General features: G+C 48.2%; 1 protein-coding gene across 5 annotated transcripts in view; it reads left to right on the top strand.

The window, feature by feature from the left end:
• Positions 1-16217, top strand: part of DIS3L2 (DIS3 like 3'-5' exoribonuclease 2) — a 204414-nt gene that overhangs the window by 157050 nt on the left and 31147 nt on the right. For all 5 annotated transcript variants that reach the window (XM_067301734.1, XM_013941819.2, XM_067301738.1 and 2 more), the window contains one exon: positions 4796-4875. In XM_067301734.1, coding sequence (XP_067157835.1) covers positions 4796-4875 — 80 coding nt within the window. The remainder of the gene's footprint in view (positions 1-4795; positions 4876-16217) is intronic.

Genomic DNA, 16217 nt, shown 5'->3' with positions numbered 1-16217 from the left:
GAGCCATTGCATGAATGAATGTTATGTGCCGTTCTGGACATGACATAGTTTTAGTTTGGGGCATGTGCATGCAAATGGGAAGCAACGGGCAGCACAGGTACCTGTGTGCCCAGGCAGGCCCTGATCTCTCTGCACACAGCCCCCTGTGCACAGTGACCACTGTGGACAGGAGATCTCTTTCCTCAAGGAGGAGACTTTACCTTCACCTCAAGGCTGCTGCACGCACCACCAAATGTTACTGCCTATTGGCCACGTGCTGTAAGTTCATTCCCTTTCTCCATCTGCCAGTGGCTGAGTCGTGTTCCTGCAGCTATTCCATACCGCGGGCACGATATCCTCCTCCCCAGAGGGAACTGTGTCCTGCCCATCAAACAGGACCTGCTCCAGCCTCTGTGAATTTCAGCACCCTGCTCCACTCCTGTCTGGGTGTATTGCAATTGAGTCTGATGGTAAGAGAGCCTATCCATCACTGTATCCATACAGATCCCAATTACTCCTTTTGACAGCTCTTATTCACACACCTCCCTATGCCTCTGACATCTCAATTATTGATGGGGCTCGCCTGGTAGGCAGCACTCTGCTCTCAGCGTGGCTACGTTCCAGCTCCCTTTCCCATGGAGTTCATGCATACACCATGCCGAGTGTTTCTTCATGTGCAAAGCTATTGAAGTGGAAAGGGCTCTTTATTAGCATGTGAACTTCAGGGCTGTGCTACCAAAGGAGGCAGTGCAAGCCAAATGACAAGGCAATACAGTGCGCTGGGAAATTTCCTCTCCCCCTCCTCTCCCAGTGAAGCCCAGCAGTGTCTTGTAAAATGAAATGATCTCATATGTTTAATGCTGAGGATCCCTTGATCTGATGGGCCTTCCTTGTGATGGGGTCACCCTGTACTTGCACTTCTGTAGGAAACATCAGTTCCCCATTGCCCCTTCAGGCATAAAATTGTGTATTTTGAAAAACGGTGGCCTTTCCTTTGTCTTGGTATTAGATTGTTTGTTGGCTTTATGGCAAGTCTTTGCATTCTGACAAGGAGCACTGTAAAAGAAAAGGAGCTTCAAAGCAGCATGCTGTGTTGGAGCAATGTTGTCATATTGGTTAAGAGTTAGAGCTGGGTCAGAGAGGGCATTGCAAAAGCCTGTTTGTTTTGTAGATCCTTGTGTGTCTGGGAAGCTCTGGATGTCTCGTGACATTGCTGTAGCTCAAGTCAGATGGGAAGATTGATAAGGTGCTTAATCAGCTCCTGACATCTCCTCTGCTGCCCCCAGCCTTGCCCTGCAACCTTTTTTAATCAGGAGTACACAGAGGTTTTGTGATGTGGTTAGTGGAAGAACACAAAAGGAAAGGGTGGCTGCTGGAGGGGGACCAGAGAGAAGTGGCAATGCAGGGTGTGCAGAGAGCGGGGTGGGAGCTGGCAGGAAAGGGTGCTTGAGTTTTATTCTCAGACTTGTGGCAGAAAGCACCTCATAGACTGTTTTTAGCATGAAAAGAAAGATCTGTGGAGCAGATCTTCCAGGGCACTGAAGGATCCAGGAGCATGAGCACCTTTGCAGCTGAACGCAACCATGCAGAGGTGAGCACATGTGCAAGGAGAGTCAGTGGAGTGCTCAGCCTCCTGTGACTCAGATAGCAGAGGGGACACACTGTCAAGGTGTTGGGATGATGGGTACAACCTTTTCAAGCTTAGTAAGAAGCCTGCAGTCTCTGCGTCCCAGTTTGCCTCCTGGTGGTGCTCAGCTGGTTCTTCTCTACCTGCTCTTCTTCCACCCCACAACGAGTTTTGCCTGTGAACACTCTGCTCCCTGCAAAGATCAAACACCACCAACAAAGGTAGTCAGTGTCATACATGGCAAACATACAGTCAGAGCTTGACTGTTCACTGAGGAGCCTGTAAGGACTCCTCGCCTGGGTGACAATCACAGACACCCTCTCCCCATTTCCACCTGGCCATGGCAGTGCATCAGCAGAGCAGATCTGCAGAAGAGTGCGGCTTTGTGTGTCAGTGGCATCACGTCTGCCTTGAACAGCAATGGCCAAGAAAGGCCTTTAGTTACACGTCTCTGTGGGACAGCCTGACCCTGGCATTTCTCTGAGTGGGATCCTCTTGTCACTGGGCCGGTGGGTGACAGCATCATCCTCTTGCTGACAGTATTGCCCTAGAAGGTCAAGCTGCATATGGTCCCTGTTGCACAGGCCTTACTGGCACTGGCTCGTAAGCAGAGAGGACTGAATCTGCCAAGCAGGGTGTGTTTTATTTGTCTGGAATACCATAAGCAGAGACAGAAGGGTTAAAATAACAGAAACTTGAAAACAGATTATCTTAGGGAACTGTGATCTTTCCTTTTTGGGTAGGCAGGTTCCATGGGACCCTGTCCCCCAGATAGTGGAAAGGTCACCCTCCCATACCTGATTCTCCACATAGCTTTCCCTTGTGGCCTGTCCAAACAAGGCTGTTTTCCTTCCCAGCCCTTTTCCTTCCTTCCTTTCCACTGGACTTGTCTCCTTGCGCAGAGCTGGCTCCAGCCGCGAGGGGTACGGGGGGGAAGAGCCCAGGTGTGCTGTAACCAAAAGTGCTCAATTAGCACAAACCCAAAGGCCATTTAGCCATGAGAGCTGTCAGTGAGAGGGACTCGGGTAAACCTGCATTTGTGCTTGTCAAAGTTGCCAGAAGCTTCACATGCACAGTTTTGCACTTTCTTTTGTGTTTCCTCTCTAGTAAATCTGCAATGTGGTACCTTTTCCTCACAGTGCAGAGCCCCCGGGAGCTGTGACTGAGATAACTAGTGTCCTTTTTGGCTAGGAGACACTTTCCCATATTCTAACAGGAAAGCTTTGGAAAACCTGGCTCAAAAAAATGTTTTTTTGGCAGTTTCCAGTTCCTCCTTCAGTTCACCAAACCAGGGCAGCTCACCTGGGGGAACTCTAGTCTGGATAGAGACAAGACACCTTCGTCTGTACCGTAGCAAGGCAATCACTTGCCTCCCTTTGGGAGACTGCTCATTTCTTACCCATCTCCTGCTCCCGTGGGGTAGCTGCCATGTGCCATCGTAGCATTGGGGAAGGCAGGAGCTACAGCCTGGTTGAATGGATCTCAGTGAAAAGAAACCTACCCAGCTGGCCCCACTAGTCCTGCCTTGGACACCAGTCTTAAAAATGGATCTTAGCAAAGTGCTAAACAGTAGTGGAGATCAAAACTTGCAGGAAGAGGTAGCTGTGGAGAATGTAACAGGTTGCCATCTGTACAGCAGTATCAGTTGTGATTCTTATATCACGGGCACACGTGAAGCATGGACATGTGTGTTACATGTTGTCCCAGGAGCGTGTGTTTCACAGTAGCTTACAGAGTTAGGGGCATGGAAGTCACAAGAGATCAGCTGGATTTGGCCTCAGCTGGGTGCTCAGTTCTTAACTCATTATCCAGGATGGTGAAGTTTTCAGTGGTTTCGTGGTATACAGTTTTATTTGGGTCAGTTGAGAGCACAATGCTTGACTTTGTTACCCTGTAGGGAAAGGAAAATCAGCATACCGTCTAATGATTCAGCACACAGGGATTCAGCACATAGGTGCTGGAGGGAAATGTTTTAATTCGATGTTCATTCCTGAATAGGCCGTTAATTTGAGTTAGCAATTTCATTGGAGTCTGGAGGAGAGAAGTCTGCGATCAAATAGAGTGGCTCAACACCTCTCTCTACTCCTTTCCCTGTTTAAAAAGGTCAGGCCCATCATAACAAACCTACTTCCAATTTTAACCATTCTGATGGTCTTCCCCGACCATTTCAAGAGTCCTGCACAATCCAGCAGTGGTAACGGCCCTGCCATTAATGGTCTCTCCCTGACCCAAACAAAAGCTGAAGCACTCAGTGCATAAAGATTGGAGCTATCTCCTCTGAAGGTCTGAAGGATGCTGCTCCTCTTACCCAGCCTGCTCTGTCCTAGTCAGGGTCTGCAGCCTCTTTGTAGGGCACTTTTCTAGGGCTCCAGCAGCTTTCTCCTGGGTAAAGAGGGTCTGCTCAGATGTGCCCCCATTTCAGGGGTCAGCCCTGTGCTGTTCTCTAGGCACTTTAGCATGTGAAATCACTGGAGACATTTTCATCAAAAAAGTCTCCCTGCAGAGCTGTTCTGTTGCTTGTTGAAAGAAGATTAATTTTTCCCCCTTCAATAAAATGAGCTGAAGCTGTATTTGAAATCTGAAAGCTCTTGCTGAATGCCTTCTTGGAGTTGCAAAGAAAGCAGCTTCCAGGTCACATCATAGCCTCCTGCCGGACACTGATCCAAACTGCAAACCCTTCTAACAGCTCTTTAGTAACTCTGCACAGAAGGAAAAATCTGTCACCTTTCCCTCTGTGGTTTCTCCTCTGTTCTAATGCACTGGAGGAACGAGATGGAACCGGGAAAGTTTTCAGAGAAAGACTCGTGGGAACTACAGCTGCTGATGGAGAACACTCATTTCTTTAGTGTCTGAGGGGAACCGCAATCGCTTTGGTGAAGGGTGGTGTGTGTGGGTGGGTTTGGAGGGGTGAACTGTTATGACCCATGCATTTCAGAAGAACCACAAACACTTTATAGTAACAAAGGGTGGAAAAAGCGAGAGGTTTCTGCAACGCATGTGACTTTTCCCTGAGGTTTGGAACCCTGCATTATGTTCCAGGCCACAGTGTTTGCGTGTCAGTCTCAGTGAGTTAGCTTTCTCCCACAAGTCGTGCTTGAAGTCACTGTAATGACTGAGAATGCAGCCTAAAATGTTGCTTTTTTTTCTCTCTTTCTCTGTTCATTATCCCCCACCCTCTCTTCTCTGCAGCTGAAGCTCTCGTTTACATTGGACCAGGAGAGTGGGATGCCTCAAGGCTGTTATATCTATCAGTACCGGGACAGCAACAAGTAAGTCCTACGGAAGATTGCACACAGCAGATAAGGGAAGGTGCACTGAAAGGAAACTGCCCTGCCTTCTCACTTGCTGGCAGAGGTATCGCAACTGCTTGTACCACTTAAAAGTAGGTTAAAACAGGCTTCAGCCTTGACCTGAAACTGGGAACAGCTCCTAAAATGGCCAGATCCTTTAAAATGCACGAGGCCCTGCTGCCCCCTTTGTCCTGCAGCATTGGAAAAGCTGGCCACTTCTTTTATTTGGCTAAAAGGCCAGGTCTGGGTGCCATGTGCTCTGGCAGATCTGACTCAGGCTTTTCCTAAGGGTGTTTGCAGCTCAAACTCTGCACTGTTTCGTGCTGCGGTGTCTCTGGGGAGAGTAGGCTGGGGTAAACGTCCAAGGCCACACAGCCCCAAAATGGGCAGCCCTCACCTCTGCTCAGCTACAGAGGGACCTTGTTCCCCATCTGTCTCTGCTCGAGCTCATATGTGGGTTCACTGAGTGGTCTTTCACTTGTGGGTACTACGGCCCAAGCACAACCATGCGCTTTGTTTTTATAAGATGCCGTATGATATTCAAGCTTTAGATGTGTTTGGAGCAGTCTCTCCTCAATTTCTAGGTATTCTGCCTATTTTTACTAGCTGCTGTACTGAATTGGCACCCCAGTTGTTTTTATTTCAAATCACATTCTCATTATCAAATTGACGGCAGCAGTGCTACTCAGGATATTTCTGTATTTGCACTGGTTTGCTCTGCATGAAAACCAGTATGTCATGAATCCATAGCGAGTCACCTCCACCCATATAGTTCTGCTTCTTGCCAATTATTGCAGGTTAAGCTAAAAAAGGAGGGTATGTGCAACTGTTAATGAATGGAACACCCTGTTATTAGATCTGCTCTGAAATGCTGAAGAGTCGAGTCTCAACAAGGAAGAAATCCATCCGCAAACAGTATCTACCCCTTTCTAAGCTGAGAAATCTCATTGTTTAAGAAGAGGGGGATCATTTCTGGGGGAAGAGCTCAGCGTCCTTCCTTCCCGCTGGTGAACTGGTGATTCACACATGGTATACAGTTTTGTCCCAACTATCTTAGCCCCGGAGGCATGAATGAGAAGAGTTGATGTCTCCAGCGGCACCAATCTAGCAGGGCAACATGCAGTTAAATGCAAAAGGATAAAATCAACAGGGGGAGAATGGAAGAATGTTTGGTTTTGAGGTTTTAAAAGGCAGCGGCACACAATGGACAGTGAGGAAAAGAAAACCCCTAGATCTAATGGGTTTTGTTTTAAGGATGTTTATAGATCCAGTGTTTCTAATTGTGTGGTGTATATCTCAAAAATCAGCAGCCGTGTTTTCTGCCCCAGACCCTCCTCTCCCCAGGCTTTTTTACGTGTTTTGTGCCATTGTTTGAGGAAACTCCTGGGATGGGAGTGGAGCTATTTTGTTTAAGCTCTAAGGCCAATTGCAATTCAGCTTGGAAACCTTGTTTTTAGCTGTGAATGGTCCAACATGAAACAAAGTAGCTGCAGTATGTTGGCAGCTGTTGATTTAGAGATGTATGGCTGTGACCTGTGTTTCTGGCAACCGTGGGAGCCGAGACGCCCAGAGAAATGCCAGCCGGGATCATGGATCTGAAAAATACGGTGGAGGCAAGATGAGTGGAATTGCAAGTAAACCCAAACTTTGTGCGTGTCTGACAAATCCAGACTACAATTATAACTCCCTGCGGGGCCCTGTGTTTTGTATTTTATAGCTTGCTTAACCAACCTGGGGGGGAGAGGGGAGCAGGATATCCATTTCCCAAGGAGAACCTTGCTAAGTTTTAACACATGCTTATCCCCCTAAGCCCCGTGCACGCAGCCCAGGGGCTCAGAGAATACTTGTCAGAGGGATTGGAGCGTGAAGGTCTGCGCTATAGCTGACGTACTCTTGCAGGTAAATTGCCCTTGAGGCAAACGTGTGCTCAGCCCTGGCCATACCCCCGATGATTTTGGAAGCGCCCACGTGCACCGCACCTTTATTGCCAGCAGTATTGCATTTGAACAGCTGATAGCACAGTGAAGCATCGGACTTAGCGCTGCTTTCCTCTCTTTCCCCCACCTGCTCAGCCACGCAGAGACCGTACTTCTCAAGCACCAGTCCTTTTATAGGGTTAATTTGTTATCCATAGTATAGCACGGCGGTTGTCATGATAATTTTTCCTTAGCAATTTTGCAGGGTAGATTGTAGGCCTGGTGTTCTCACAAGGCTAGTCCGGATTTGACAGTACTGATCAGGACCCCCGGGGATAACAGCTCTTCTGCATTCTTTTAATAATGTATCTGGAAGTTAAAACAACAGAACGTTTGTGTCTGCACCATGGTTTAGAGCTGTTTGCAGCCCAGAGAAGAGATGCTGTCAATATGCTGTGCATCTCTGCAAGATCATGCATGGGAAAGGCTGGAGACGTGCACCCTCTAGCCCTAGCATCCTTCACAGAGCGTAAGGTCTGTGGCCAATGATGGGGATAGACTCGCAGCAGGACTGCACGAATCTGAAGCTCTTGAACGGTAGCTTTAATAGGAAGAAGTGAATGTAATCCCAGCCAATGGGAACCTTTGTGTTCTGTGTGAACAGGGCTCTGGAGCGAGGCTCTGTGCCATTGCGGTCCCCAGAGGAGTGTCCCTTCCCCTCCAAGTGGCAAATGCTGTTCCAAGCTGCAGCCAGACGGGGCCACCGGAGAACAGTGTATATTGGCCTCCGCTTGCAGAACAAAGGGCTGGAGTATTTCTGAAAGTGTAATTACCAAAGCAATTAAAATTTCTATTGCTTAGGCTGGAAGTGCAAGTACCATGCAGGCTTTTACAAGGGCAATCAATTGGAGTTTGTTCCCTTTAAAATGATAAACCCTGCCAAGGAAGTTTGGCTTGCTCCCGGCAGCTGTTCATTACCTGCCTGCCCGCAACGCTACGGCAGTGTTCATTGGCACAGTGCTCGCCAGGTGCCCGCTCAGCTATCACACCCGTGTGCGCAGAGCGCTTTGGGGAGACCAGACTCAATGGCGTGTTTTCCATGGCACTTTTCGTATGAGGGAGCTGGGCATCTCATTCAACAGAGCTGGCCCCTTTGCGTAGGCTGTAGGTTCGTGTGTTAGTTTTTGGTCTCTGGGAGCCTAGGAGTGAGACCAGAAGAGGCTGAGCAGCCAGCCAGGCTCCCTTTAAGCCTCTGCTATAATGTATTCATATCCAATGGCACTTAATAGTCCCAGCAGAGAGCAAATCCTGTGCTTGGAGCTGTATGGAAGAGAGAGGCTGTCACTACCTGCCAGCTGCAGTTGCAGGGGTGAGACCAGGGGAACATCACTTCTCCTTTTTCTTGCTTTAAACCCGGACATTCTCCTCTCTTTAGCTGCCTAGTCTTTCCCCACCCTTCAGTCTTTCCTGGCCCCAGAGGAAATTACTTGACCTCACACAGGTGAAAGCAGTCTGCTTTCTTGTTTTTGAGCCATGTTGCTTAATTCCCCCTAATGGGGATAAGTCAGTATAATCTAAGGAGGACAGAGCTGCTGCACTGGCTACTCTGGGAAGGCTGTCCCTCACTAACAGGAGTGCCGTGCTGTGACATGGGGTATGGCCTGGTGACGTGTGCTTGGTGACATTCTGAACAGGAGCATATCGTCAGCCTTCACTTGGCCCCAAAACAGTCACATCCAGAAAACGAAGGTGTTGCAAATGAATCCTGTGCTGTGACTGCTACAAGGATTTGGTGTTTAGGATGAGACTGGCTTCCTGCAGATCCCTTCTGCTCAAGCTGGATTTCTCTGGCCCTGCACAGGATCTAATCACAAAACTCAGCTGGGTGGTAAAAGACCATCAAGGCCATTCATATCAACCGTGGTTCACTTGTGAATCCTGTCTTGTGGCAGACACATTCACCAGGTCCCCAGTCGACGAGTGTGATACCAGCTGTGCTGAAGAAGTGCCTGGTGCCCAGTGCCAAGCTTCAGAGGCTCAGGCACTGCAGCCTGCCAGTGCCCATGCAGGACCAGTCCTTCCTCCTTGGGGCTGCCGGGCAGCAGGAAGGGTGAGATGGAGAAGGTTGTAGGTAATCACGGAAGACTTCTCCCAGCACCGGTACAGGAAGAGCCAAAGCCAGCTTGAGATCCTCTGGAAGAAATTAATTGCAGGTTTAGTGTCTTTTGGCTGTAACCAAGGAGAAGATTCAAACTGCTTTTGTGTTCTCTGTTCCTATCCAGACCCTTCTTCAGAGACCTCTGAATCTCTGCTCACCTGTGCAGAGCAAGCCCAACCCTTCAAGTCCCTTTGTCTTTCCCCTTGAGGCTTTCTGGTTAGTGTCACCTTTCTCAGGTGATGCAGTGTTTGGGGTCCCTGCCATCCCAGTCGTGGTGCGGAGCTACACATCCCTGTCAAGATTCATCCTGTTATGTGGGCCATATTTGCGGGGGTTTGTGATGCTTCCTTGCCCCCCAGCTGGCTCTCCTCTGACATGGTTTCTCTGCTCTGGCAGTCTCTAGATATTGGTCTCTTTTCTAGATCTCTTCCTCACATTATGGATGCCTTCTTTTCTGATATACCATCTTGCAGTTCTCCAATGATTTTCATTTTAATTCCTTGCTGCAGCTGGGGTTCGTGTCAGGATTATGAATTTGCAGTGGGGGCTTTCTTGTTCTCTTCAGAGTAATTTCTAAACCCAGAGGAACAGCATCTTGCATAGAAGCACTTAGAGACCTCTTACAAAAGCAGCATTGGAGTATTGATCATTTTTCCTCTCCAGGGACCCAGAGTGTTACAGACATAGCTGCTGTGCAGTGTAGCCACTTGCAGGCAGCACCACACAACTCTTCAGGATGAGAAGTGAAAAATAGCTCCAGTTGATAGGAATAGCAGTACCCCCTTTTATATAGAGAGCAATGATGCCTGGTACATTGGATTATCGCTTAAAACGCCAGGACTTCAAATGCCAGGGTGCATGCACTCCTGACGCTGACAGGCTAGTGATGCATAATGCTGTTTGGGTTACCAGCTGAGCTCCTCTGTGCAACCTTTTCATAAGGTGAATATAATATCTGCAGTGATGTACCCAATATTACATCAGGAGAGCTAGCCTATAATTATGCTTGAAATGTCTGAACAGGTTATTTGTCACTAACACGTTAGCTCACTCCATTTATTGCTACCGTTCAGCACTGCAGTGGGTTTGGTCTAACTAGAACTTGGGTACAGGGGTTGCGCTTTTTTCAGAATGCAGCAAAGCAGCATTGCTTTGAGTTTATTCTTTTTTGCTAGGAGAGCTGTTCACTTGGAGTGATAGGAACAAAATGTGTGAACGAGCTGACACAGCATGACTGATTTGTTTTCAAATGTCTCTCTCAGGTGTACAGCTCGTGTTGGACTTCAGCATGGACCTGGTTGCTTTGCAGTGAGCTGGCAGGTTCACCACAGTCTGTTTTGTTCTTTACGAGGAATTGAGGCTTTCAGAGTTGTTTGTTTGTGCAAAGGGCTGCCACACAGTTCACACAGTCGTTGGGTACCTGACTGGCCTTGTTACATGTAGTTTCATGGCACGCATCCCAGCGAGGGAATACAGCACTGCTTGTATCGGTGTAAAGGAAGTAAGTGCCCATCTCTCCTGATGGTGGTTAGTCAGCAAATGCATGCTCCGTCCTGCTGTGACCTGAAAGGTTCGGGTGGCATCTTCTCTTGTTTGTCTTGTGTTGCAGACTGGGATTTCATGGGGGAAGTCCACACACGTGTAATCCCCTGACAGGCTTGGAGGGAGGTTGTCTAGGAGGAATTGTTAGCCTGAAGCTTATGAAATGCCTTGTTTAGATTTCAGATCAGAAGAAAATTAATCCCCCGTTTCTAGCGTTGGATCTGCCAGCTATCATCAAATTCTCCAAGGGGGGATTTTCACTTTAGGGTGCCCTGTTGAAAGAGCTGGCTTAGCCAAGATGAGGCAAGTCCAGGTGCACTGCAGATGTGTGGCTGAGACACCCTGTGCTCGTTAATGCTGTATTCACCTCTGCACACTGCTAGGTTTCAGGGAGAGTTTCCCAAGTCTTGTTGTGTTGCAGACAGCTGAGCTGCTCTGTGACCCTTTCCTGGTGAGCTGTGGCAGCATTTGGTTGTCCTTGGAGGCCATAAGAAAGAAGCCAAGGCACTTGGGGTAATTAAGCCTGTATTTTCATTGCTGAGTAGGAAGAATACCAGTTTGACTGTAACCAGCCCCTGGGTTTGAAACTAAGCTAGCCTACCCTGGACTTAAAACACTCCCAAGTTCTGGTGGAAGGAGTCTCTGTGTGGATGAGGATGGGATTAGAAACAAAATGCAAGCCAGGGCTTGGGGTAGCACGGCAGAGAAGATACACTCTACAAAAGAGATGACTAAGCAGGTTGGAGTTTTTCTTTGGATTCAGTGTCTTGTTTTCTGTTTGACTTATTGGCACCGGACTTTATCCAAGTCAGCAGGTGATGCATATTCTTCACCTGCCAAAGAGTAAAGCGTTGGAGTTGGCTGGGCAAGGCTGGTGAATTATTCTGTCACCGTATGTGAAGATAATCCAGTCCTTCTGGCTTTGGCATAGATTCAGCGTAGGGTAAATTGTCCAGGAGAATTAGTCAGGATGTTGCACTATAAAACTCCAAGGAAACGTAATCCTTCCTGGATGAGATAGCTCAGTTTTCTGTACACCACAACCAAAGTTTGCTGGGACATTTACTGCAAAATAGCCTTTGTCACCTGAGACCGAGCAGCCATGAAGTTGTTCTTTCCCTGCAGAAGGGACCCCATGGCAATTTCTATCTGAGGAAGAAGGGCTCTTGCAAAGGGCTCTGCCCAGGGTACTACTTAGCTGCTTTTCCCAGCGCAGACCTGCCTCCTCCTCCTGCCACCCTGCTACTTAATAACAGGTTTTGCTGAAGAAATAGTAACTGCTGACTCCTTGGAGTACCACCGCAATGTGGGGGCTGCAAATGGAAAAAGTGACCAGGGAAACCTGCCTTTCCCTCATGCAAGCAGACAGGATTTGGAGATGACCTGACTCCTTCCAAATGAATGCCTGAGGCTTTCCTTGACATCCTACACAATGTCCCACATGCACCAGTAAATCTCTCTCTAAATCCTCGTGGGGTACCTGTGTGTGGACAGGCTTTGTGTCTTCCCCCAGTGGGAGAAAGAACTGGGCTCTTAAACCTGGGCAAGTGCATCACCTCCCAGGTCTGACCCTGCTCCCCCTGTGTTGAACCAGGGGAGTTTGTCTTATCTGTTTCAGAGTGTTTGCCTGGAGAGGAGCTGTAAAAACTCCTTGCCAGTGTTAGATGTCTGAGTATTCAGTGGCAGCCAAATAGGTGAGAAATTCAGCTGTAATTATAATTAAGTCAGAGATGCTGTCTCCATGTGTCATCCCTGGAGATCTGTTTACAAATTCATTTGCTTAACAATATGTTTGGAAGCCCTTGGTATCATTTCAGCACCATTTCCCTGGCCTATGCCCAAGCCAGTGAGCTGCATCTGGGCCAGAATTGCTAACCTATGAATTTGGGTTTTTTTAGTAGCCTGGAGTCAGACAAGTCTCTGATTATCCCTTACAAACATGGGAGAGGGCAGGTCTTACATGGGTAAGAGGAAATAGTCCTTCCACAAGAAGCTTCTCTCACTTTCACCTTGAACCCAAGTTACTGGATTGACTTTGTGTCCAGAAAGACTCCCCCTAGCTGAGATGTGGCTATACAATTGTCAGTCCTCCCTTCCCTGTCCCCAGACAGAGTCTCTGTGCATAGTTTTTCATAACAAATATGGAAAAGGAGTCCTCGATTTGGCAAAGCTTCTGTGTCCTTGACTGTGTTGTTAGAGGACTCCTCAAGACCTTTTCCGGTAAAATGGCTGGGGTATTTCTTTTTGAGCATCTTTCTGGGCCAGACAGACATACTCTGCCAGCAGAATGAATATGCCCAGAGTATGCTTCTCTGATGGGCCTAGGTTTTGCTGTCCTGTTCTCTCTGTGACATTACAAGCAGAGAGCACTGGGACCAGAGCGGAAGTCTATGTGCACACTTCTGTTGCTTTGTTAGTATGTGCTTTAGGTGCAAACGAACAGTGGAAAGTTGCATGCAGCAGCAGATGGTGGAGTATGAACAAAGACACTGAAGGGGATGCTGAGTACTCAGAACATGTGTTGTGCTGGCAGTAATCAAAGGAGCTCTGCTCAGAGATAGACCTTCCAGTCCTGCTCGCCAACCTGCTGTGTTTGATCTGTGCTTTTCGCCTCAAGAGAGCAAAGGCTTTCAGTGTGCTGTAGGCAGGACCTCTACGGTCTGTTCAGCACTAAGTACTGTCATTCCTCAGGGGAGCAGCAATGTAAGCTGGAGTAACTGGGTGGATTGTCAGCCAGCTGGGATTGCTCTCTCTTAAACAGCTACAGGCTGGAAGCTGAAGCATTTAGAAATAAAGCATGCATTTGAAAGGCAAGAGAGATTAACCACCAGCAAAATGTGCCAAGAGGAGACCAATGGATTCTCCATCTCTCAAGGACAAGAGTGCACTTGTGGAAGATGCTTTAGACCCTACAAGATAGCGGGTTGCACAGAGCAGTAGCTACCTAAGCCCTCCAGGCAGAAGAGTCAGATGCTATAATAATTCTCCCGGTCTTAAAATCCTGGCATACTGGTCTGTGTTGATGTAAAGGATCGGCTTTGTGTTGACACCACTCACTTCTTTGCAAAGCTGGGTTTTGCCAGCTGCCTGGCCTGGAAGAACAGGGGTATTTGCTTTGAGTCCTGCTGAGCTGGGTGTTCAACACCGCTTCTTGTTTGAAATGATGTCCTCATAAATTAGAAGGTGAGAGAGGAAGACCCTCTCCTTACCTCCTCCTGAGCAGCAAGAGTGAGGGGTTTAACTTTTCTGGTTACTGCCTTGCTTTGCTCTGGGGCCTGCTGCTTTTTCAGCTGTTTCTTCAAAGTTCAGAACAGCTAACTCTGTCTAGCAATGAAAGCTGTTCCCTCCCCACTTCCCTCCTTCTTTTCCATCGCCTTATCAGCAGGACTGTATTTTGTTGAGAGGAGCTTCAAATCACAAGCATGTTTCTATGCTCAGCTCCTCACAGTGTCACACTCACCCTGGATGGGGTTCCCATTACAGCTTAGCACTTTCACCTCTCTCAATTTGCCATGCATTAGTCAATCTGGAGCCTAATGGATTTGTAACCTGGCTTTGCCTGTATCGTCTAAGAGGTTCATGGCAGTGTAAGAGGATTTGGGCGCAACTTCCTTTCAAGTTAATGGAAAGATCTCAAGAGGAGTAGAACCTGCTTAAGGATCTCAGCATACTTTGCGTTAATGTTCCATAATTTTAATGGGAAATGGCTCTAAAGACCTCAGATCGGCTTTGAACGCCTTCAGTCTTGTGTCCTTCACCTGCCTCATCTAAAAAGGGGCTAAGCAGAAGTGTTCTTAAATGAACAGCATCCTTATTGGCCAAGAAACACTGCAAGTGTTTGGGCTTCCATTGATTTCTCTGGGAATGTCCAGTTTCCTGGAGATCAGTTGATCCCACTGGGCTGCTCACCACACTCCTCAGGGCAGGAGATCCAGGGTCTCCTCCCAGCTTAGTGGCTGTCTCTTGCATGGTCTCTGATAAGTCACGTAGCCTGTCTCTGCTCCATCTCTGTCTGTAAAGCAGAAATGAGCCCAGGAGTCCTATGGGACTTTTTTTTATGAGCATTTATAAAGCACTTTGTGATCGTCAAGCAGGAGGCAATAGAGGAAAGTGAACTTTTATCGTTGCTACTCAAGTCTCAGTTACTACAAAGAGGGGGTGTTCAGCTCTGCTGCCTCAGACACAATTACCTGCCACACTTCATTTGTCTGGTACAGGTAGTCCTGCCTTCCAGCATGTGGTGCAGAGCACAGTCTGGGTGAGGTCTTGTGCAGCTTTGCTATTGATTTGGGCCCATCCATGGTACTCTTGGCACTGGTTTCATGAGCAACTCTATCTGCTGTTTCTCCTCCCTCTCTGCTTGCTCTCTGCCCTTCTGCTCCTTTGTTAGCTTTTGGACTGTTGAAGACAGCAGTCATTAATTTTGTTACTGAGCATCTCTAGCTGATCAGATCACTGCTTGTTTGTGCCTCATTCAGTAGAGTTCTTGCCTCATTCTGGGCTGCAGGTAGATGTTTTGTTCTGCCTCTGGCGAGCTGAGCAGGGACGTATGTCTCTAGCTGCTCATCACATCTCCAGGCCCTCTGGTTGGAAGCCAGCCTTGGCAGATCTCTTATACATGTTGGATCTCTGGCATAACCTGCTTTTGCTCAGACAGTCCAGGTTAAATAGCCTGATTTAGAAAAAGAATTGATGCAGACCCCACTCATCTCAATGCAATCAGGTTAGGGAGCAGCTACACACGCATTGGTCCTGGCAGAAAGAAGTAAGAAAGGCCACATTGCCTTGACCCAAACGTCTGTGTAGTCCAATATCATCCTCCTGACAGCAGGCAGGAATGGATGATTGGGAAGGTGTGTAAGAACAGGGGAAGAACTGATCCATCCCCAGGTTAGACCCTTCCAGCTTCTGAAGACTGTGACTTGGTGACATCCAGTGATATTTTGCATTGAAGAGCAGATCTGAAGGGGCTGAGAGCTGTCAGCTTTCAGAAGGACACAGTTAGGGGTGCATAGCAGTCCCCAGAGCAGCAAGCGGTGAGTTGCCTTGGGCAGTTGCACCAACAGAGCATTTGAAGGGCTGCTGTCCTCAGTGTATGTGCTTGTGACACAACTAGGCATGCTGGTGTCTAGGGCATGGAAATACACCTGGGAAAGACTTGGTGGTCGGATGGGACCTGGAGAGGTGGCGAGGCACTTCTGATGCAGTGCAACAGAGCAGCTGTTGGAGAAGTTGTCTTATTAATGAGTTCTTCGTACTTTGCTTATGCTCAGTGCTCACTTGCAGTCTCGCTGCCAGACAAGCACTGGTGGGTTGACATTTACTTGGCAACGTGTAGCTGGGCACAAGTGTCCACTTTTCAGGGGAACAGACAAAGTCCACGATACTTGGAAGAGATGTGGAGCAGCGTGAATTGTTTGCAGTGTAAAGCCAGGAGAGGCTGTGCAGCAGGCTGTCCCTGCACACTTGCTCTGAGCTGGGCCACCGTGAGGTCAGTTCCAGCCCCCAACAGTTAGCAAGACAGATTGAATCTAGATTGATCTGCCTAGTTGCACAGAGTGAGGCCAATTCCAGCAAGAAATTCTCCTCTCCCTTTGTCTCCATGTTAAAATGAAGGACACCTTGTCAGATCTCCTGGAATAATGGAAAGTACAGGGCAAGATAGAAATAAGTGTTGGGCTGATGTGTAGGAAGAATCATTAGGG

Source organism: Apteryx mantelli, chromosome 9 (assembly GCF_036417845.1).
Source record: "Apteryx mantelli isolate bAptMan1 chromosome 9, bAptMan1.hap1, whole genome shotgun sequence".
Taxonomy (NCBI): Eukaryota; Metazoa; Chordata; class Aves; order Apterygiformes; family Apterygidae; genus Apteryx; species Apteryx mantelli.
The sequence above is the reverse complement of the archived record's forward strand: the minus strand, read 5'-3'. Positions and strand labels throughout refer to the sequence as shown.